Source organism: Amphibalanus amphitrite, unplaced genomic scaffold, assembly GCF_019059575.1.
Source record: "Amphibalanus amphitrite isolate SeventyFive unplaced genomic scaffold, NRLGWU_Aamphi_draft 000445F_arrow, whole genome shotgun sequence".
NCBI classification, from domain to species: Eukaryota; Metazoa; Arthropoda; class Thecostraca; order Balanomorpha; family Balanidae; genus Amphibalanus; species Amphibalanus amphitrite.
Genome location: NW_024881939.1, coordinates 187,388 through 211,277, shown reverse-complemented (window position 1 = coordinate 211,277; position 23,890 = coordinate 187,388). Strand labels below are relative to the sequence as shown.

At 61.7% G+C, this 23,890-nt stretch overlaps 1 protein-coding gene across 5 annotated transcripts in view; it reads left to right on the top strand.

Annotated features, from left to right (window-relative positions):
* LOC122391573 (protein Fe65 homolog) overlaps window positions 1-23,890 on the top strand; it is a 76,703-nt gene that overhangs the window by 33,722 nt on the left and 19,091 nt on the right. For 3 of the 5 annotated variants that reach the window (XM_043385613.1, XM_043385615.1, XM_043385616.1), the window contains 3 exons: window positions 14,156-14,345; window positions 18,823-18,966; window positions 23,062-23,225. In XM_043385613.1, the coding sequence (XP_043241548.1) occupies window positions 14,156-14,345; window positions 18,823-18,966; window positions 23,062-23,225 (498 nt within the window). Of the gene's footprint in view, window positions 1-2,482; window positions 4,216-14,155; window positions 14,346-18,822; window positions 18,967-23,061; window positions 23,226-23,890 lie in introns of those variants that run through there. The other 2 variants (XM_043385612.1, XM_043385611.1) reach the window with 1 other exon arrangement.

Sequence of the window (23,890 nt, the reverse complement as noted above, 5' to 3'; positions counted from 1 at the left end):
GGCCCGCATGCAATCGCTGCTGTTCCGTGGGATGAGCTATACGGTATGCCTACAGCCTGGGTGGCTGGTCAGTGGTCGTGCTGACAGCTATGAAGATATGACGGACGGTATGATAAAAGAGACTGTATGTACTGTTCTGATGCAACATTTGCTTTAGTTATAATGCACTCTTTCTAAGTCACGATCCAATTCCATGCATGCCATCGTAAATAGCATTTTCGATACTATCGTGTTATGTATTTACCTTATTCTTTAGCGGCATTCACATTGCCTTTTTGAATCGCGGACCATTTTGTGACCATGAACGATATCCGGTGCGGGGGCTGTTGGGTTCTGTGAGGCCTGCAGGAAGTCTGCTGTCTCGTTTTTACACCCAACTGCAAAAACCGCAAATTGAAGACGCAGGGCGCCGCTCCTGTATATTCCGTTCCATGGGTATCACATTACACTGGATCCTGGTGCACGAATTGAACTCATCGGCGCATGGCAAAGTGATACTCGATTACCGCTTACGGCTCGCCGTTCGGGAATTTAGTACACTCTTTATTAGCGACCAATAGGAGCTGATTGCCAGTTCATTCCGTAGTGCGCTATTCGCTCAATCTGACGGCAGCTTCGTGCCGCAGTTCTGGGAAATTGCAGCTCTGGTGCGCCATCAGCCCGACTCGGCGTGGTCTACTCGTCATTTGTGCGGGATTTACGCAGAGTGGTTTCGGCGAATTTCCGGCACCGTTCGCCGTCTGGCTGGCTGACTGGCGAGCTGCGCCGACTCTGAAGGTGACCCCAGCCGAGCTCGTGGCTCGAGCGGCCCCACCCACCCGCCTCGCTCGCCGGGTGACGCTGCTGCGGAGACGCGCCGGAGAGGTGTGAGATGTGTCGTCTGTGTCAACTCGCGAGCCACACGTGTCAGTCTGTATGTCGGGTGCATCCACCCCGGCCGGCGGGCCCCGTCTCGGCCGTCCCGCCCAAAGTAAACGTCCGTCTTTGGCGTTGTTTCGCAGTTGGTTGTCTCGGCAATTGCGGCCAATTGCAGTGGAGCTGCGCCGTTGCCGTTGAATCATGTCGTTCGCACAACAAAGGTGCTGAACGCCGTCTTCCTGGGCGGCGGCGGTGGCGGCGGCGGGGGCCGGGGCGGCGGCGGGGGCGGGGGCGGCGGCGGGGGCGGCGCGCGTTACCGGCCGCCGCCGGTCATGGTACTCCCATGGCGGCGCGGCCTCGACCCCGGCTGATGGATGGACACGCGCGGCCTCCGGCGGCCGCCTCAGCTCGGCTACAGCTCGGCTTCAGCTCGGCTCGGAGCCTGGCCCTGGAGTCCGGCACCGCATCCCAGCCCACAGCCTGGTGTTCCGTCTCAGCTCGGCTCAGAGCTCTGCCCCAGCGCAGAATTCCAGGCTGGCTGGCCAGTGCAGCGGCCAGCTCGCTGCCCGGTCGGCTCCCGCAGCCGTCCGGGCAGCCCTGCGCGTTGTCGCAGTTAGCTGCAGCTGCAATTGCTGGGGAGTTCCGGCGTTCCCTCTACGCAGCTGGTCCCCGCGCTGCCCGCAGTTGGCTGTTTGTAATGGTCACCACTGTGCCGTGTCGGGGGCACGGCTGCTGTCTGGCCGGAGAGGGCTGCGAGTGGTTTACTGCTCACCTGTCCTTCAGAGTCCGACCGACATCCGGGCTACTTAGAGACGGTCGTAAGTCTGCAGATTTGCCAGCAGAGTGAATTAGGTGGCAGATCATCGGGTACGGGCTACCTTCAACATGATGGATCTGCTATTTGCTTACATTAGTTCGGTTAGGGAATATAAATAGTGTGTAACGTGGGAATCAAATGGGCCATAAATAAAGGTGCAAAACGGCCTCGATTACTACTTAAACGAGTACCCCATATCAGAGTTTGTTATATTTTCCGACCAACTACTGGCGTTCGGCTGTCCTCATCGGGCGTCCGCTTACGACCGTCCGTGTCGTGGCCGGCCGTCGTTGTGTCGTGCTGATATCCAGCGGACGGGTTGGCGCACGCCTGAGCCGGCTGACCCCTGACCCGTCGCGGGACACTGACCCGTGACCGTCACCGGTCGCCGCCGCCACCCCCGACACCGGAGATCTCTATCAGAGCGCGATCGGGCCCCTGTCGCCGTGAGGTCTCTATCGATGGACAGGTGTAGCCGGAGCTGCGCGCGGCTCTAGACGGTTCCCCGTGGCGAGCTGCCGCGTCCGGCGCCGCTCCGGGCCGCCTCAGCCGTGTCCTGAAGGCCTGACGGCGGCAGACCGTCACTCGCTGTCACGCCAAGCCGTAACAGCACACCTGGAGCTCGACGGCTGTGCGCACGGGCGATATAAGTTCGGTCTCGGGCTGTCGCAGAATGGTTTCTTTGAAGGTCAGCTGGCGGCGGTGCGGCGTTCTGCCGACAGAGCGCGCCACCGCCGCCGGCGCGCCGCGCTCGACACGGCCGCGGTGCCGGCCGACACGCCATGTGATAGTGGCAGTGGGCGTCGCGCCGCCACCGGGGTAGCAGTGATGCGCCCGTGACGTGACAGAGTGACGCTCGTGACGTGCAGGGTGACGATGATTGACCGGCGCGCGCTGTGATTGACCTGTGATGGAGTGAGGAACAGAGCTGCGCGTCATGACGCAGAACACGAGTCCGCCGCGGCGGAAAATATCGCCGCGGATCCGCGACCTGCAGACGCGGCTGCTGAAAGTGATTCCTCCGCCGGGCGCGGAGGAGGACCAGCGCCGTGGCGAGCACCAGCGCTGGGCGGTGACCCAGCGCGGTCAGCAGCGGGCCGATCATCCTAGCTCGCTGACCGGCCGACAGCTGGTGGACTCTGACCAGTCCGATGGTCCCCCACCGCCGCAGGGCCGGCCGCGCGCCCGCCTGGAGCGCTCCAAAATCATCACCAAACACTGGGAGCGGCCCGATCTGTTCGTGCGCCACGAGGAGCCGCGCCGATCGCGACGGACAGTGCCCGCTGACGATGTGAGCGATATGGACGAGCTGGAGCGCGCGGACGGGGCGCAGCGCTGGGTGCGGAACTTTGACCATGTGCCGGACGGGACGCCGCACGGGGCCCCGGACATGTACTCTCGATCGTGGGACCCGAGTCGGGACCGGCGGCACGCGACATGGGACCCGGCGAGGGCGAGTCGCTCGCGGACTTACGACCCTGCTGCCCTGGAGCGAACGCACCAGTCGCGCGAGAGGCTATCGTATCGTGTAAGGTCCCGAGACCCGACTCCGGAGGGTCGCCAGCCTCCACGGGAGCCGCGGGACAGCTCCCGACACCGTCGGCACCGTGACCCGACCCCGGACAGGTCACAGAGACCCTCAGATGACCCCCGCCGTGTGTCGGACCGGTCACGACACAGGAGTGGGGACGGGGGGAGAGACAGGGACCGGGACCGGGGCAGAGATGTGAGTCGGGAGTGGAACAGGGACTGGAGCTGGGACAGGAGTCGGGACAGGAGCCGGCAGCGCGCGCAGAGTGGGGACAGAGTCAGAGCACACAGTGGGGACCGACTGCTGGACGAGCGGGGGTCGCGCGGCCGGCGGCGCACGCCAGCGGAACCCCCGCAGCGGCGCAGCAAGAGTGTGGTGCGGTTCGACGAGGGGACGCGGGACTCGGAGCGTCGGCACCGCAGCCGTTCGACGGAACAGGTGACCGGCGCTCCGCGGCGCGGCAGCGCGCTCCGAAAGAGCACCGGCGCCGGCCGCGGCGCGCGCGTCTCGTTCGTCGAGCTCGGCGACGGCACGGTGCTCAATGGCGACTGGGAGAGCAGCGACGAGGCCGAGAGCACGCCCACCGTGGCGCCCGACCTGTTCGACCGCTTCTTCTTCCCAAGTGACGGCTACTTGGACGACTACTTCCGTCAGTCGGCGGCCGGGCCGCTGTCGCTGCCGGAGGGGCGCCGCGAGCGACCGAGGCCCTCCGGCCCCGCCCGACCCGGCTCGGCCGCCGCCGGCAGACCTGGCGAGCCGCCGGGCGGCCGTCGGTACCGGCGACACCGCACTCCCGACCGCAACAACAACAACCGGTACCGGGCCAAGAGCGAGGCGCGTCTGACGGCCGTGTCGGTGTCGGCGGCGGGCGGCGCGCGGCCGTCGGCGCCCCGGCAGCCGCCGCGGGGCCGGCTGCCCGACGGTCAGACCGACTATCGGCGCAGCTGGGACGCCATCGGACACCGGACGGCGGCGGCGCCGGCCGGCCGCCGCACCCGCGTCCAGTTCGGTAAGTGGTCGCCGGCCACCGGAGGTCACAGGTCGCCGCTGGGCGCTCCGGAGTGGCCGCCGGGAGTGCACGGCATGCACCGCGAGCCGGCGGTGGACATTCTCATGGCTCGTAACCGACGGAAAACGGGGTATGTCAGGTGTGTGAATTTGAGGACGGCTAACGCTGACTTGTGCAGGACGTTATACAGGCCGGGGTCATTTTGTGGTAACCCTTGCAAATGGAGTACCCAGGTAACTAGTGTTCCAGGTTCGGGTTAGTTGATCGCGCAGATAACAGTGAAATGCAGCGTCCGCTGTTCTTTTTTCGCCGTCTGCTCCATAACTCTCGTAATCCATTTGCACTACAGTTGCTAGATGATGCATATTGCGTTCGACACGATATGCGCACGTGTATACGCGATTTTAATTACCATTTGCGACACGATTCGGCAATCCTCTTACCTAGCATACGACACCTTGATCATGTACGAGTTATGCATAGCTCTGAAGCAACATGCTTGAGCAAAGCAGACGGCCTGTCAGCACTCCACAGAACATGCAAAAACAGCTCACAGCCGACTTATCACATATCCTATCTTATCGCCTTCATCGTCTGGTAGCGGCAGCGGTAGGCTCAACACCAACAGTAGCAGTAGCAGTCGCGCGGCAGCGGCGGCAGCGGCGGCTCATGGCCGGGCTGCGGTCGCCGGCGGCCGGTGCGTTCCCACGCGGTGGGCCGGCGCCGAGCGACCGGTGCATGCCTGGCGGGCGGCCGTCGGCGGCGGCGGCGCCCACCGCTGGCCGGCCGTCCCCGCCGCGCCTGTGACGCCGCTAAACGGCCGCTAATGGGACGGCGGTGGACCGGCCGGAATGCTGACGGCTGCCGACCACTGCGCGCCCGAGCGTACTTCTTATCCAGTGTCTCTCACTCTGGCTGGTGGTGGTCAGCCGGGTCTCTGGTTACCTTTTGCTATCGGCATCATCCGCCAGTCGACTGCCGTGCGGCCGAGTGGCTATTGTCGCTCGTTTAGCACGAACAGACTCGCCAGATGGCCGGCTCGGTGACAGTCGCTTCCTGTCGAACACCATAACTGCTGCGCTGGCACTATGGCTCGGCCGACGCCCGAGGTATGGCGAGCTGGCGCAGCTCCACCGTTAACTCAGGGCCGTAAGCTGGTGCCGCCCGGTCGACAGCCTGAGTGTAGGTGGCTGGCGCAGCCAGGCGAGCCAGTTCGAATCGGATTGGCGGACTGAAAGGTTTCAGTAGCGTCTTGGGCTGGACGGCCACGCCCACGAACACTGACCGCCCAGTACTAACGGCCGAGCCCGCGAGATTCACTGTGGCCTGGCTCATGTCACTTGGCGTGTGCGAATATGAAAACGAATGTGATGCTGAGTGTCGCTTTTCCTCAGCTTTTCAATGAGCGCTTTTCTGCTGCGCTGTGATATTTGCGGTCGTTTTCGCGTCGGCATTACGACACGCTGTTTTTCCATTTGCGCAAATGTGCAGTTTGCACGCTCGACTGACTTCTCATTTCTCATTGTGATTTTCATTTTTCTTGCTGTTTGCCGTCCTGTCTCGTGCGGCTAATTTGTTTGTACTCCAGTTGGCACGGGCGTCATCCAACCCTGACCTCGAAATCCCAAATCATCATCATCATCGTCACCATCATCATCATTATCAGCGTCACCGGGTCTCCTGTCGTTAGCGAGCGATCTCTGCGGACACACCGTAGAGTCTGGTGTCTTTCGCAGATCGCGGCGGTCATTTGAGTCGCTCACCCGGAGGCGTGGTCTCTGGCGGCGATTTCTGCAGCGTTCAGTCGTCGCTCTATGGGTAGGAAGCCCCGCAGTTGAACAGCCGAAGTTGGTGCTGGCGGCTGTCAGGAGGGATGGTCTTGAGACAGCGCCTGTCAGTAGGGATAGTCGGGTTCGATGGTTGTCGGGAGAGCCAAAGTTAGATGCCCAGAATCGGTAGCTTTCGGTACGAGTAGACCATGCCGGTCGTCCGTAACACGCGGACGGGGACTGGCGTTCCGCCGGTGGCCGCCAAGCGCCGGGCAAGGCCGCCACCTTGGGCGGTGCCGGTCGCGGTGCTGAGCTAACCACCACCTGTCGCTGCCGTCTGACAAAGTGACTGCGGCACCTGCCGTTGGCGCGGCGCCCCGCCCGCCCGCTGCAACTAATGCAGGACGGCGGCCGGACCTCTGTGTGTTATTTACAGAGGTAATCTGGCCGTCCGTCGGACTTGGGTCTGTCCGGGCGGCAGACAGCGGACACGGGGGCCCGCGAGACGAAGTTTCCTTCAAATCCACCAACGACGTCTCGTCTCCGAGCGGTCGCCAGCCGCTAACAAATGCGAATCCGGGCTCATGCTCGCGGCGCCGATCCGTCTTTGGCTCAGAGGAGCGAGGTCAACGTGCGATTTATGATGGTTTGTTAGCTCTCCGAATTCACGTCATAATGGTCGACCGGTCCGGGATTTTTGTGCGCCAATAAAAAGCAGCTCCGTAGTTTTGTGCGGCGGCGGCGGTTTTTCGGAGCGTGCCGCTCTCCGGCGGTGAGTCACCCGGCGCGCTCTGAGTGGTCGATGGGACGGACTGTGCCGTTCTGCCCGGGCCGGGCCGGAAACTCGTCACGGTGACGGTCACTGCGCCGCGGGTCGCGCTGCCGGCCCGGTCCTCTCCCCGGGCAGAGGGGCGGTATCAGTGGGCGCGGCGACCAATCATCATCATCATCGGATCGTCTCATATCCTGGGACCGCGTGGCTCGACCGCCGCTGGGGGCAGGGCTTGGATCAGCCGCGCATTATCGGATCGCCGTTTAGAGACCGACAAAAAAATGTTCTGTCTCCATGGGAATTGTCGCTGGTCGCTATTATAGACCCGCGGGTCACCATGTGAACACCCCTGCGGTAACCATAACACCCCGGGCAGGGCTGGGCTCCCTTCCCGTATCCCGAGGAGCACTGCAGCAGCCGCACCATCTCCTGTCACGCCCGCCGTGGGAGCGGGCGGCGTCTGCCGCCGCTGGCCGTGACCGCTGCCGGCCGGTCGTGACGGGGGCGGCGGCGGTACCGACCCCGCATACCGAGCCGGCGGCACACTCACGGCGCGCCGCCGGGGAGTCGCCGCGCCCCGCGCCGGGTCCGGGGCCAAGGCCCCTGCCCCCTCCAGTCCTCATGGATCCGGCCGCGTACCGTGACCATGCTCGTAAATACAACTGGTGGGATTACAGCGTTAGAGAATTGGTGCCATGAACGGTTGGGCTGGACTGAGAGGACCGTCCGACTGTCCGACTATTGGATTGTTGGATCCTCGTCGGTTGATAAGTTGCCCGGATCTGCGAGTCGGTGAATTGCCTGGAACTGTCGGACCGATACCCTGCCCGGAACTGTCTGATGGCCGGCCCGGCCGGCCGGCTGCGGCGAGCCCCGCGCAGCGCGCTGCGCAGTTACTCAGCACTAAAATCAATGACAGCGCGGCGCGTCGGTCGGCTCAGCATCCCGCGTCCCGCCGCGGCCGGCAATGGGCGCACATCTGTTACCGGGAGTACGGGCTAATGTCGGTCCGCGGAGCGCTCAGAGCGCCGCCGCTCGGCGCGGAAGGAGCGAGAGCTGCGGCCTTCGCCACCAGCCGCCGGTGCTTATGCCGCCGCTCGCCGGAGCTGTATGCATTGAATGTTTATTCAGCGCCATGAGCCGGTGCCGCCCGGTGCTCCATCATACCTGCCCGGCTTTCTGCAGGTCGTGCCGAGCCGAGGTCGTGTTCCCCACGGGTGCGTATTATTTAGGCCAGGGTTCATAATGTCCAGGGTACGATGTGTCCAGTGCTCGAAATGGCCAGTGCCTTGAATTGGCCAGTGTTCATATTGTCCAGGGTTTGCATGGTCCAAATGTGGCCAACTGGCTGCAGATAGGGTAAATTCAAAGAGGCCAGGGTTCATAATGTCCAGGGAACGATGTGTCCAGTGCTCGAAATGGCCAGGGTTCATAATGTCCAGGGCACGATGTGTCCAGTGTTCGAAATGGCCAGGGTTCATAATGTCCAGGGCACGATGTGTCCAGTGTTCAAAATGGCCAGTGCCTTGAATTGGCCAGAGTTCATAGTGTCCAGGGATTACACAGTCAACCAAACCAAACCAAACCTAACCTAACCTAACCTAACCTAACCTAAGGTAATGATGTTTGCCTACCGGGGATAAGGAAATAGTTTCTCGCATGAATAGATTGCAAGCAATAGTAAATCAAATATTTTTAGGTTAAGTGGTTATGTATCTGGCTTCAGGCCTTCGGCCTGAAGCCTGATGCATAACCACTTAACCTAAAAATATTTGATTTACTATTGCCTGTAATCTCTCCTAAGGCATTGCCTTCGGCACTGCACTGCTTCGCATTGAGCTGGTTCCGTGTTTTTACATAATGACGTCACTTTCAATGACTATGTAATCCCTGGACATTATGAACTCTGGCCCATTCAAGGCACTGGCCATTTTGAACACTGGACACATCGTTCCCTGGACATTATGAACCCTGGCCATTTCGAACACTGGACACATCGTGTCCTGGACATTATGAACCCTGGCCATTTCGAACACTGGACACGTCGTGCCCTGGACATTATGAACCCTGGCCTCTTTGAATATACCCTATCTGCAGCCAGTTGGCCGCATTTAGACCATGCAATCCCTGGACATTATGAACTCTGGCCTATTCAAGGCACTGGCCATTTCGACACTGGGCATATAGTACCCTGGACATTATGAACCCTGGCCAGAATGAATGTTCCCCGTTCCCCACCTTGCTCCCGGCGAGATACGCCGTCCTCGGCGAGCGCTCCTGGTATCGAACGAGCTGTCGAACCGCCGCCGGGCTGTCGCGGGCCGGGTGGGGACTATCAAAGCTCTCCCCACTCAGCTGTGTTGTGTTTCTCGCCAGCCGCAATTAAGCTGTATGCGGAGCACATTAGCGAATCACGCTGAGAAGCGGGTTAGCGGCGCCGTCCGTGTCGGCCCGCCAAAGTGCCGCCTCACGAGGCGCCCCCGGCGCGGCGCCGGGTGTGCCGGTGTTACCGCCCGGCCCGCGGCCGTGTCATTCAAGTCTCGTTACCTCGCGGCACAGTCTAACCGCCGACCTTCAGCGGAGGGCGGCTGGGTACTGGGCGACTGCGACGCAGCACAGGCACACAGCCTGACGGAATGGCCGGCACGGGTGACCGGCGCTGCGCAGTCCGCCGCGGCGCGGCTGGTTTCTCCACCGCATGACGACCTGCTGTTAGACCCAGACAGGCACGGGACTCTCCCTTGTTGACTCTGAGCTATTGCTGCAAATGAGTGATGTCAGTTGACTGCTAAATGTATGACAAACTGTAGCCAGGTGCCTCTGCGATCGGCCCGTCATGACTTCGTGTCCTCTGGCCGTCTCATCACGTCCCACGCCGTGCGTCACCTCTGGGCGGGTTTCGAGACGCTGTCCGCACCGGCGGCGGCGTGCGCCGGCCTGTGACGGCACGTCACGTCACGTCGCCGTACTGTCACGTCACGCCCGCGTCACGTTTGTCCCCAGAGAGATGGCTGCCTCAGTGACGGTGGTCGGGCGTCGCTCTCCGTCGTTCGGCGCGTCTCTGATAGACGGAGACCGGGCGGAGGAGCGGCTGCGGACGCGGGCTGACGGATCGCCGCGGACGGAACTGGCGCCGGCCGATCGCTCAGACAGGCGTGGTCGGCGGCGCGGCGGTAGCCGGGCGGCTGTCCGCCGGCCACGCGCGCGTCTGCCGCGGGGTCGGTGATCGCACACACGCGCTGTCGATCTGTTGGGGCCATCGGACGATGAGCTCAATCGGCCTAAATGGACGCGCCGTGTCACGCACTGGTGCCGGTCCGTCCGCGCGCCCGTCGGTGCCTGGGATTCATCACTGCGGCCCGGATTGCACCAGCAAGGGCGGGGGAGTTGTCATACAGACCAGCCCCGTCGCTCTGTACCCGGATTTGCGCGGAGCACGGACCGTCGCGCCCCGCCGCGCCGCTCCGGCCATACCGTGCCGGACGCGGCGGCTCGCACCTAATTTATCACCGATTCCCACGGACGGTGTGGCCTCCCACACGTCAGTTCCGGGCCGCGGCGGGTGCGGCCGGCACGGCTATAGCCACTTGGCTTGCCGGGAGGAAAAAAAAGGGCCGCCGCTCGGCTGCTCCTGATCTGCTGCAGGCGGGCCGGGAAGGTCGGTCGTGAGCGTCAGCGGGGTCGATCGCTAAACGACCGTTTGTCATAACTAACGCACGCAGGCGGCTCCAACTCGGCGGCGGGTTCGATCCAGCCGACGGTGGACCGCAGTCAGTTATCGGCGCCGTGTCGGCGTTCACTGCGCTACCGGATCCAGCCGCCCACCGGTAACAGTGTAAGCCCGCACACCCGGTAAGTTACCGCACCGACACCGCGTTACGGTGGTATTACGGTAACACCCGGGAGGCGTTACGACCTCACAGGGCCGTCACGTCACGTGTCACCTGGCGGCGCGCCATGCGTCACGCGCGGCGGACCGGAGGCGAGAAACCGCGCACGACGTGCGATGTATCGGCGCAGCAGACAGGTAACGGTGGCGCGGGGAGTGTGACACCATCGGGGCGGAGTGTGACGGACCGCGCCGCCGCCCGTCTCCGCTGATACTCGGCCCGCGCACCGCCCGGAACGACCCGCTGCACTCTCTGGGGTGGCGCCGCACCGCGCCCGGCCGCCGAACCGTACCGCTAGCGGCGGCCCCGGCGGCGAGCGGCGGCAAGCGGCACCTACAGATGGTCCACAGCGCCTGCCTTTCAGCATGGGCACCGGGCCATGGGACTGTATGCAAACGCCGCGGCCACTTTCGGTTTCGGGTAGCTAATTTCGTCAGCTTCCTTTCCGGGTGCCGGTGGCGGCGCCGGGTAGTTTGCATGCGGAATGCGAGGGCAAATAGGAAAGGAATTATGAATATAGAGGAGTCGAGAGTGATCTGTTGGACACGAAGACGAATGGTGGGCACTCGCTGCCTTGAGCGGCAGTCGTACCCCGAAAGGCCATTTTTCACGGCTCGTGTTTGTGATTCCATGCAAGCTGTCGGTTGTCGTGCAGATAAATGAGCAGTTAGATGCCGACGGACGGTCGGTACAAGGCATGTGAACAGGTTATCTATAAAGCGGCGCTGGTATTGAGTTATGCTGCTGGGCCTCGCCTTTCTTGACCGGCGTCCGTCTGTGCCATTCAGTCTAAGAGAGAACCTGATGCCGAGTACCACCGTGGCATCCTGCCGGTGCCGGGCCGATGTGTTTGTCAGTGTGGTTCGTGTCGTGCCGGTCCGGTGACGGGGCGCGGGCGGACGGTGTGATTGCCCGGCGGCCGGCCGGGGTGCCGCCCGCCGCCGCCGCCGGCGTTGCAGACAACAATGGCGCTCGTGTGCGCCCGCACGCAATACCGTCATCGGAGCCGCAGTGCCGGCGGGGAGTCACGTCTGAGCCAGCCGCCCCCGCCTCCGCCCTGGCTTGTTCACGAACTTCTCCAAACTGCCGCCGCCCCCGCTTTGATAACAACCCTCACACCGACCCGGCCAAACCTATAACAGGTCCGCCGAATGTCTCACCACACGTGCTATGTGTGCTATCAACTCGGCCTCATCAGAGACCATAGAGCACCCGCCGACCTCATACCCGGTCACGGTGACCCTGTGCCGCACCACGCCGAACAGCGGCCCGGTCACGGCTGGAGGCGCCCGGCGCAGTCCCGGCCGTCTACGCCGCCCGTTCCGAGCCGTTTACTGTTCAGCGGTTGATGGATTGACTGTGGGCCAATGGTGACAGGCGGCGGACGCACGGCGCCGTGCAGTTCGCCGTGGGATATGGCCGGTGACCGGGTGGTAAACGGACGGCAGATTAGCGGCCGGTTCTGGCTTTCGTAAGACTCAATCAACGTCGATGGCTGTAGAGGCACGTGTCGGTCGTACGGGCCGATAGTCTCGTGGCTGGGATTGATACTGTGCGGACGGCGGTCTGTCACGGCCGGCGCGTTACTGTCTGTGTGCGCGGGTCGGGGTCGTGACCTCTGACCCGGCGTGTCACGGGTCGGGGCCGGCCGTCACCGCCGCGCCGTCGCTAGCCGCCGCTGGCCGGTTGTTTGTACACATTGCAGCGGCGCGGCGGGCGGCTGTCAGTCAGTCTCCACAGGAGGCGGGTCGGTGGGCTGACTGGGCGAGAGGCAGACGGACGGACAGCGGCCGGCCGCGGCGGACCCCCGGGACGCCTGCCGTCCGCCCCTGACACGGGGCTGTCAGTGTGCCGCTCTGCGCTGGGTGGGCTGCCAGGGTGGCACCGGTCGGCTGCAGGGAGGCCCTGGGGCTCAGCGACGGCGAGGTGACTGTGAACAGTGCAAAGAGAGGGTGGCTGCGGCAGCACACAATACTCGATGCTTGTTAAGCACCGTCGCGAGCCGTGAGTGCTCGCGACGTTGCAATGCGCTGGACGTTGCGACAGCGTTGTCCCGGCCCAGGCCGTCCCCACATCCGGCCCTGTCCCCGCCCCTGGATCAGCTCAAGTCACTGCCCTGGCCCCCGGCCGTCCCCAGCCTTTCCCCAGGCTCAGCTCAAGCTCGATTTCCAGGCCCGGGGCTACGCTGAAATGTTGCTCGGTAGTAGGCTCGAGTGTTGCGCACCATAGCACCAGCAGCGCCGAGGTCGGGGCGTTATCCAGTTTCCGGTGAAAGGGGCCGTCACCACTCTACATGGCCTGGTTGCAGAGGGTGTCGGTGCAGCCCGTCGATGGCGACGGCGACACGCTGCGCCGTGTACCCTCTCCGAGCCGGAGCCTTTTCTCGGTACCACCCGAGTCGAGCTCGATTCTCAGGCCCGGCGGACGAGCTGGCGCACCGTCCCGGACTTGGATGCCGACACGATTCCGTGCCAGGAGAAAAATCCCTGGATTTTATTGGTGCCAGCCTGTCGTAGGCTGATGGGTTTTATTTGATTCCTTTCGGTCGTGGATTCCTTTGATGCGCGGTCGATCAATAGCGAACCGTATTGACCTGACGCAGCTGGTGGAAAACCACGCCTTCACGGGCGCGACTGGTTGGACCGCTCGGTGGGGGCTGACAAATGCAGACTGACGTGGTTCGCCTGAACTGGAAAAGAATGGCTCTTATAATAAATATAAATCTCTGACGCTACTTTGCGCGGTACTATCAGCTGTCTTCAGTTTTCTTCAAATATCCGGCGGCTCTGCCATCATGATTCGCGAGGTGCCCCTACTGCATACCAAGGCGGGGAAGGAGTTTGGCGGTACTGCTGCCGCGGCTGCTGTCCATTCAATATGCCCAGCACCACTGTCTCCCCTCCCCACCCCCTCTTCCTCCGTGCCACCGAGTTTGCTCTGTAAATGTTTGATCGAGTGACCGCTCCTTCCGAGCAGATTCGATCCCCTGCGGCGTCCGCTGCGGAGGCTGAGCAAAGGCAATCTGGTCGCCATCGATCTGAGGGCGCTCAGATTCTGCCTGCCCGCCGACCGCCGCCGCATAATGACGCTATGCAAACTCTGCCGCTCTGAGGAGATTGGAGCGCATGTTTTAGGACGGAGCGGGCTGCGCGGGCGTCGTGGAGAGCGTGGAATTCGTTAGCGGCCGGAGCTGAGTCCGGCGGCGGGTCAGGGCAACTTTGGGGCGACAGCTGGAGACCCGGGCCGGGCGAAGTTGGGCGGCGGAGCTGGCTGCTGAAATTCAGCGGACATCTGGCTCGACACAGCCGCCGGCGCCTCCGGTGGCAGAGCGCTAACTTCTTGGCGCCGTCTGGGCCCATCCCCCTCCCCTCCCCTCTTCTGTCACTCAGTCTAGACACTGCACTGGCTGACCTCAGACGGTTCAATAGCACCCGCTCTACCAGTGTCCCCATTTACCCTATGTAACCCTCGCGCCTCCCCACTGACCCGTCTCGCCTCTGTCTCCACAGGGGAGGTGCCTCTGACGCACGACCTGGACCAGGTCAACTGCAACCCGGCCGGCGTGCTGGACGAGCTGTACGAGGAGCTGGAGCGCTTCTCTCGCCAGCCGTCGGCACGCTCCTCCAGCCGGCGCGCCTACGCCAGCCTCGATGTGGGCTCGATGGGCGTAGACCTCGGCTCCGGACCTGTTATCGCCAGGTGAGTGGTGGTCGGGGTAGGACAGCTCACGGGGAGAATGGGCTCAATGTGTTGTCACTCGTGTGAATCGTGGTAAGAAATAATGATATCAGGGGTTTCGACGCCTGGTTTGTAGTTTGTCGGCTTCCAGAGATGCCTAATTGAAGTTCAGTGTTATACTAAGTTGTTTCGTAATTTTACAACTCAATGTCATGAATACATATCATTCCCATTGTCTTTAGTATTTAGGTTATCACAGGCAGTTCAGACTGCTGTAAGCTAGTGTCAGTTGAGAGAGTTCGTTTGTATGCGATATTATCAGCTATGGGCCTTTATCGAAAACGTTCCAAAATGCATCGGGTACTTACATCGGGTATGCATGCAGTTAGGTGCCGAATCTTGGTGTAGTCACTGACACGACTACGTGGGCTGACGTCGACGATGTGTTAGGCCGTCCACGTAATCTAACTATCGCCCGCGTCTGACGGAGCTGCGACGTAAATCAATTGCATACGGTTAGCGCGATGACATCTCTCAGCAGCCGTGCTGATTCGATCCACCTCGCCACTAACCTGATTTCCCAGACCAAGTCTTATTGCTGAGTCTGGTAGATATTAATGAATCGACTTAGCCGGCCGGGTGCCCGGCTGCGATGCGTAAAAAGAACAGCGGCCAGTGGCTTAGCAGAGGCGTGGATTTCATTATGCACGTACTGCGCCAGATCATCCTTCCTCCTGCTGTGCGAGGGACACAATGGCTGCATTGCGGTAAGAATGCGACCTTTATCTCTTCCTATGATCCCTCTGCGGAGCGGCGGGACACGTGCCCCGACGCCCACAGTCTGGTTAGGGGGCTCGCGCAGAGTTGAACTGATTACCACGCCTCTGCGCTGGGCAGTAGATCGGCATCACTCGGCATCGCCCCCGCTCCCGTCTCTGCAGCGTGAAGCTGGATGGTCTTCTACCGCAGAGAGCGTGGAGATATGGCCCTAGACTTAGCCCTGGGGCACGAGAGGGAAGTGTTGGGGAGATGTATGCGTCATTATCTCTCCCTTTCTACCGTGCCGGAGCCACGCACTTTCCATCGGTATACCTGCTGAACGCACTCCCCTGCGGGAGAGGCGATGATCTGACATGGACGCCGGATCGCCGGGTACTAACCGGGCGCCGCCGGCGGACCTGTAGAGCTCACCTGCTCAACAGCAACTCAATACAGGTGTTGAATAATGCAGAGGCCCGCCTGTCGGCACAACAAGTGTTCTATTGTTCGCCGCCGCATAGAGCCGCGCCCGATGGCGGCGTATTGAATTTAAGTGCCGATGTGATGTTCCGAGGCGCTGCGGTGTAGACGGGTGATGCCCCTGCGCGGTGCGGGGGAGGAGTGGTGGGGTGGGGTCGGATGACGCGCGCACTCGGCCCCCGCCGGCCGGTATACCGGTCAGAGGCAGTAAATCCGCCGTTGGCAGCCTCGTTTGACCCGATGAGAGCGCTGCGGGCGGTGCGGGCGGTCGTGTTGGCTCTATTCTGGGACAGGGCGGCTGTGGGCCGGCCCATGACGGGTTATCCCAGGGGACGGGGAGGTCCAACGGGTGGGTCTGATTAGGGCTGCGCCCGCTGGAGGTCGCTCAGTGGGAGGGGCAGATATGGGAGCTCGGCGGACCACTGCCGCTCGGCGCCGACTATGACTGGCAGATAAGCCGAGTGCTAATGTACAAATCGCTCTGATGGGATCGGGCCGGCCGGCTGATGACGGATGGAGGCGGCTGTGGGCGGCGCTGGAGAGGGTCGGGTCACCGAGTCGGTAAGACTCGCCGCGAACAGAGGGCTCGGGAGCGGCGGCGGTGACTTGGGCTGACCTCTGCAGACTCTGGCCGGAGCTGCCGCCGTGTGGTCGCGGCTCAGGCAGTCGGTGGTCTGCCCGCACCACCCGCTGCGTGTCCGGTATCCGCCACCGTTTATCATACGGCCCGCCATGGGAGCGAGCACGGCGTGACTGGGCGGCAGTTTTTCGAGTGTCCCCGCCCCATCGCTGAACCGGGGCTGAGACCTCGGCGGGTTGGCCGGACGGCCGGACGGCGGGCGGGGTCTCTGCGCTCCCCCTGCAGCCGACAGCTCGATATCGGCGGCCGTTTGCGCGCCGTCGGCGGCAGTAACCGGACGCGGCCTGGCCACCGAGTGCGCACTGTTTTCCTCCGAGTGGGGAGACGCGCGCGCTGGCCTGCTTGGTATGCATTGTTGCGCGCGGCAGCCTGCTATGAAGCGGCGCCGGGCCATTAGCGCGGGTCGCGCGCTGCGTGCCGCGGACAGTGGCTCTGACGGCCGGGCCCGGCCGGTCAGGGTGGCCGGCAGCCCGGGCGGCCCGGACGGTCAGTATCGATCCTCGACTACCGTCAGCGCGGCTCCAACTGCCCCCAGCCGTGCAGTGGAGCCGTCAGTCGCCTGTCGTGCAGAGTGGGACGGACCCGCCCCACCGCCGTAATGGCCCAAAATGCCCGTCGGCGGCTGAATATTTTATGCGTCGATGGATATACGGGCGCAAAGTCTCAAACTCGACCAATGTTAGACCAAGTATAACCAATACCGGCGTGCGCCAGGTCGGATCAATGGATGGATCGGTTGCAAATTCGCCACGAGTCACCGTGTTGCACCGTGTGCTGACGGACGCTGTCAATTTAGCTACGTTTGCCAGTCAGCACCAGCTGCCATGACGGCGGTACATGTGATCTGCGAACAAATGATTCAGCAGCGGTCACCTGGCCCGGGCTCCCTATGGGGTAGGGTGATGTCGAACTCTGCGGGCGGGTCCGATTGCGCCGTATCCGGTGTCGACCGCTGTTGATACAAAAACCACGGCAGCGGTCCCCGAGCTCCGAGTGTTCGGGGCCGACCACAGAGCCGCGCCGACGGCCTGCCCTGCGCTGCGCATCGGACGGTGTGCGGTGACGGACGGGCTGGAATGTGACAGGAATGGTCTAGGAATAGCGGATGGTATGGAACACAGTGAGCTGATGCGGTAGGCGAGGAGTCTCTGCTTGGTTTCCCTTCAAAAAGTGCGAAGAGCCGGCGCCCACGGATGTCCGATGAACTCAAGTTTGGGGGCAATTAGCAGGTGTCTACTGAATTATTGTTTCCTGTTGTAGTTTACCCATGCGCTATTTTCTTTCCGACTCTTAAGTCGTAACTTATTTGGTGAAGGCCCCCATTTGTCATCATTACAGTATGTTGTGCTGTGGCTGATTTTCATGCCTTATTTGTCCATGCCAGACATCCGGATATAGAGCAATTACAGAGGGCCACGGTCCGCCACGCGCCCCGTGTCACTCCTGTCAGCGATCCTCGGCCTCCCTCACTGTACCGAGTCGCACTGGCCGCCCGGCTCCAGCGACTTGCGCCGGTTCGTGGAACGGCACTAGCGCTCTGTCGTGAGGTCATTACAAGGCCTGCACTGATCTTCCTGGTGTTGTTCGTGCAGATTCCCCGCGCAAATATTTCGTGTGCGGGCCTTGTAAGTCGATTGCAAAGTTCGGCGGTTCCATTAGGACCGGTGCTCGACCGGCAAACATCACTCGGTGTGCTCCAGGCCACGCTTTATAATCGTGAGCTCTTCCTCCACGGGAAATTTCCCCGGCGTATCGTAGCCAAACTAAGCCAACTCTCGGGGTGTTTTTCTGCGCATCGGAACGGTCTTGGTGATCCCGCGAGAGCACCGGCTCGGTCACGCGCAGCAGTGGTGCGGAGTCGAGGTAAATAAACTCTGCTCTCTGCCCGGGGTCCCCGGAGCGGACCGGGACGGTCGGCCGGTCCTCTGACCACCCGTGTCGTCGGCTCCGGACCACCACTGGCGGCGACACGGCCGGAAGAGCGGCGCGGCGCGCGCCACAATAGCTCATCAGCGACGCCGTCTCTCTGCGCGACCGCGCGCCGCCCGGTCGCCAGGTGTCAAGGCCGCGCTCGGCGCCACAGTCGCGCCAATTACCAGATGTGGGAACGGCCCGGTGCGCCCTCCCACTGCCTTGGACTGGATCGCGCGCTCTCTGGGCTCCGGCCGTCCCCTCAGGCACCGCTGCCAGCGGCTGGCGGCGCCAGACTGCGCGCCTTTTCGCGTCAGTTGCGTCCTTCCCCTCCCCTCTCCTCAGGGTCGGCACTAAGGTGAAACCACTTACTTTGGTTCTTCCAATCTTATCTACTGCCCTCGTGAGACCCTGTGTCAATCTCGATGTCTTCATGGACATTTTCTTCTGCAGACGGACCGTGGAATAGCGCGGACACATGGCCATTCACCTGCCGATTTTTATCGGCTCATTCTAGCAATGTCGCTGCGCAATCCGGGCTGTTATGACACAGGCGCGTTTTTCTGGCCGTAATCCGGTCCGCATGGCCGGCGTATTAGAGCCACAGGACCGGCGGCATTCATCATGCTCTGACACGTGATGGCGCGTCAGGCCCGCTGTGTGCTGCTCCCACCCGCCCCTGACCGAGCCGTCACCCGCCTGTTGCAGTGATTTCGACGAGAACGTAGTCAACAACAACATGGGCCGGCGCACGGGCGGCGGTGACGGCGCCGCCGACACGCTGACCGGAGACACGGTGCCGCCCGACCTGATCGGAAGTCTGGACGACAACCGGCGCCTCGAGACGGACACGTGAGTAGCGGGTCAGGTCACTGGTCCGCGTACACGGTGGGAACACGGGACCGGGAGTCGTGAGTGCGTGAAGGGATTGAGGTCGGCACTCGGCAGGGATGTCCAGAGAATCCCAGGGTGAAAGACATCAGGTCAACGCAGCTGCTTTGGTGACATGTTCTGTCCGAGCTCAGTCGTGACGCTCTCAGCGTTCGTCACATGGCTCACAGTCACGGTGGTGTTTGGGAACGAATACTGATTCACCTGGTTCTCTGAACACTAACACACCAGAGTTTACCAGGTGGTCTGGCCTGGGCTGCGTCAGAACGTGTGCCGCGAATCCAAAGTGGGTTCCCAGAACGGCGAATGCTACCCGGTTCGTATTAAACTCTCCCGATGAGATTTTATATGGACGTCATTGTGGCTGCGGCGGGTCAGGCGGGCCGTTAGCCTGTGAATCAGGTGCGCGGAAAACCGACAGGTCCAGGTCCTCGGCCTTGGCTGATGAATAAAGAACGCCTGTCGCGCCGGAGATGGAGGCGGCGATCGCGCTGATGCGGACGGCGGACAGGGGTGGGCTCACCGCGTGAACCGCCGCCGCCGCCGCGTGACGAGTCAAAACGGCCCGCCAGAGTGGAAGGCCCGAGTGTTATTGGGCTATTTGGAGTGTTTGTGTGCGGAGCTGGCCGGGCGGACGGGCACCTCCGGAGGGCTGGCCGTGAGTCAGCAGCTCCGCAGGCGTGTGGAACTGCAGCCCGACACGACTGCCTCAGCCGTCAACGAAGGGTATATACAGCCCTATCAATCGGGATAGGATCTCAGACGGATGACGATGCCAGATCCGGCCGGCCGCTGTGTTTTCGGTTCGCGTGCTCACACCCCATCGTGCGGTGACTCCTCACAGCGCCGGTGTCCTTCAGCAGTCGGTTTGTTTCGGAGGCAGCAGGTGCGCAAATGACAAGCGTGGGACGCGCAATCAGAGATCGGAATGTGCCTAGCCGCGGCGCGCTTAACTAGTTCCGGCTGGCGCGGCCCAGCGCCAACTCGAGCCCGTAATTAATGGACTGATTATGATTACCGGCGCGGCGGTGAGCCCAGTCCGCGCGGCGACCTGACGGCGGTGACCTCGACCGCCGCGGCGTTCATGGCGGGGTCCCGGCGGCGGACTCGGTCGGAGCCGCCCCCGCCGCTCCGAGCGCGCCCCGCCGCCCGCCTCTGCGCCCGCTGCCGGTCCTGATTCAATAAACATACCGGCGCGGCCACCGCCGCGTGCCCCGGGAAGCCAGGTGCATTAATGGACCGTGATAAACGATCGGGCCCGCGATGACCTCATAATCGGCTTTCGGCGCCGACTGCGTGGCGAGCCTGACGGTCCGGCGCGGCGAATGAAGGCCACGCGCCCTTCGACATTTTACTGTTGGAGGGCTGGAGGCTCTCTGGGAAGTTGCTCTGCTGTTTTTCGCTACCACTGCGTTGGAGTGGCACCAACACAGCCAGCCCATCGCAGCTTTCAATTGGATTGATTCCACCCGATCTGGGGACGACGCGTGTCGGTTTTCCTCGGCACTGCCGCGGCGGCTGGCTGCTCTTTCCGATGGGTTCTGAGAATCTCCAGCGGCCGCGTGGTCGGGTTTCCAGCTCTCTGATCGGACAGCCTTCCGCGGCTCAGAGGACAGCCGAGACCGACCCGGCAACAGTCTCCTCTCCGGCACCAGACAGCTCGGGCTGGCGGGCTGTGGCCGCCCGGCTGTGATCAGAAATTCTGGGCTGATGGGACTGAGAGGCGGCGGAGGAGTGGTCGGGTCGCCTACGCGGAGCGGACGATGGGCGACGAACCGGGAACCGCACGGCTCTCTGGTGAATATGGCGCCACATCACGGAATGCTGAAGAACTCAGACAGAGGGAAACTCGAGTGGGCGCCTTCCACACTTAGAAAATTCGTCCTTTTCACGGCAGGTAGATATTTTTTTTTAGATGGCGAAGTCTGACTGCTCTCTGCTAAACGCTAAGGATGATGAAGTTTTTGTGCTAAGGTCGAATAAAAAAATGCGTCGCTCATGATCGTTCAGTGAGACTCTTTTCCACCGTCAGGAGTTGCTGAATCGGTCAGACGGGGTCGGCTAGTGTCGTACGCTACCGTAGTGCTTTCGTGCAGCGTACCTCGTGCAGGAGCCACGTGACTCGTGACTCGGATCACGTGATTCGTGAGTCCGGTCACGTGACGCGTGACACGTCACTCAGTGGTGTGATATACACCTGCGCTAATTGATATACCCTCTGTTGTGCTCTGTGTTGCCGGAAACACCGCGCTGGCGCAAAGGGCTTCAATGGTAACCCCCTGGTCGTTTCAGTCGAAACTTCCTTTTTCTTTGTCACGGTTTTGTTTGGACCTGAATAGTCAGCCTTGTGCTTCCCGGCATTTGGAATGCCGTAAATACCAATAACTGGCTGCTCTGTGGCCTGTTGGCGCTCACGTTTCGCTGCTTAGGTGTAGATAATGCAATTAGGCGGCGCGTGAACTGTAGGCGCGTGACCTGCCGACCCCGGAATCGTTTATTTATCAAACTCATTTCTCGGGCGCGGCCGGCAGGCGCTCGACAATCCATCTGGCTCGGACAATAGGTGAGGGCGGCGGCGACTCGGCCGCCCTTGGCCCGAACAATACCGACCGTCGGCCGCAGATCGCGTTGCTGGCTGCACCCGTCCTTCGTCCGGCGGCAGCTCTGACGGACTACGAGGGAGGACTGGGCTGACCCGTGCCTACGGGGGGTTTTGATGAAAATATACCCACCAGTGCTCTAACTCGTGGAACGCTGACGTGTGCCTGCATCCGTACTCGTTTCTGGGTTCCACGGGAGTGAGCCGTCTCTCTTCCACGTCTCGTGGACCCGGACTGGTATGATCGGCGCGGCTCAGGAACTCGGAAGCGCAGTCCCGCCGATCTGTGGCGAAGGTCCGCCTTTGTCGCAGTGGTCCGGGAGGCGTGTGCTCCATATTCCACTGCCGGATAGCCGGCGTTGTAGTGGTTGGAATGTGACCCCGCGCCGTGCCTCTGTCACCGTTCAGCTACCGATGACGGGAGTGTATGGAGAGATCAGCATAGCATCAGCTCCGACGCTCGGGGGCTTGTCTCTCGCGGATATTAGACGTGCTCAACTTTGAAATCGTGTCTCACATTCGCGGTCGCGGTCACCGACATGCGTGCCGTCCGTTCCTGCAAGGCACGCCCGCTACTGCAGCCGAGCACGCACCGATGGTCGGATCGGCCGGCGGGCTCGGCTGCAGGTCAACAGGTCACGTCCTTCGTGAAGGCGGCGGGCTAGCTGGTCTGCGTGACCGTGCCGGAGATGTGCCGCTTGTCGGACCATCATCACGGGCCGTATCGATGGCAGGCGGGGCCGGCGGCGGCAGAGCGGGGTACCACGGGGGATACTATCGGGCATGTTTGGTACACGGTTGGAGGTCAGGCCGGGATCTGATAATGATGTGTTGTGCCTGCTTCCATCAATGTATGACCCTTATTAACATTGTGGCTAGATTTCCAATGCCAGCGATGGAATCAGGTTTCGGGAAACCAAACCACGCGAAGCTGGTGTGTCATGAGTTCAAGCTTTGCCCCATCAGCGCTGAGGTCAGCACTAACACCGCCCGCCCACCCGACCCGCACCACCAGCGTCAGCGCCGATGATGGCTGCGGGCCCGGACAAATTGGCCGATCTGTCGACATCCATTGGTGTGTCGTCACCAATAATGGCTACATCAGTCAGGCGGCGTTTTATCGGTGCCCGGTTCTAGGAACGCTCTGCAGCGACCAGCGCTGTTGATTCGCCGGCGATTTTGTCGTCGCATGGCTCCGATTGGCGTTGATTGCTGCTGGCTGTCATCCATTACCACCGAACTGATTGAGAATCCTTGATTGGGGCGATGATAGCGTTCCGCTTTTTTGTCGTTTCAATTTGTTCCAATCTGATCCACGTCATTGAACTTTGCTGTGGCAAATTTTGTTGTACTGGTTTTCCTGGTTCAATATCCCAATAAAGTATCGATAATCTGTCTCGTTTACAATGTGTCGCGATCGATCAAACCTGACCCTCGCCGCGCCTCTCTGTCTCCAGGTCGCCGAAGCAGATGTACCACTCGGACATCCCTCACTTCACCGGAGAGCTGACCGATGACCTGTACGCCCTGCCGGTGAAGAAGTCGACCGTGGACGGTCCGGCCGAGCCCGCCGCCGCCGGCGACCAGCCCACCCTGCCCTCCGGCTGGGAGAGACACGAAGGTACGGTCAACGACGGCGGAGGATGGGGCGGGAGAGGCTATAAATGTTCACTGGGCTGCGCGCTTTATTTTAATATTTATATCGTTTTACGGAATTCGATTGATAAATGAATGTGTGTGCTCAAGCTCGTGAAAAATCCCACTGTTTTACGACTCTTAATTAAATGTGGTCAATTATGTTCAGGAGCTATACAAATCTATACGTACATTACCTATGGCGTAGCTTATTAGATGACCTTACGGGAGGTAGTTCGCACACCAAACTACGCCGCTGTGGATGTCTTAGAGGCCACGAAGCCACACCATACCACTCACACGCCATAAACTAGTTCAGGGACGACCTGCGACACGACGCAGATGACTTCGGGACCGGCTCGCGGCCCGCAGCTACCGCGTCTGGCTGCCCTGTCAGCGGCGCGCGTGACATAACACAAGTCATTAGGAGGGCACTCTTGACATGCGAGTCCCACTCAGTGCTGTCACGGGGTCAGACGGAATTAGGTGAAAGGGCGCCGGGGCCGCCAACGACTCCCCGTCGACTGCCTCTCTGTTGTTTACGCTTTCATTGCCGGCCATCAGGGGGCCGTTTAAATGGTCATATTTCACCTGAACACCCCGTGAGGCTGTGGCACTACATCATCCCCGCACCGGCCGCTCGAGGGCTCA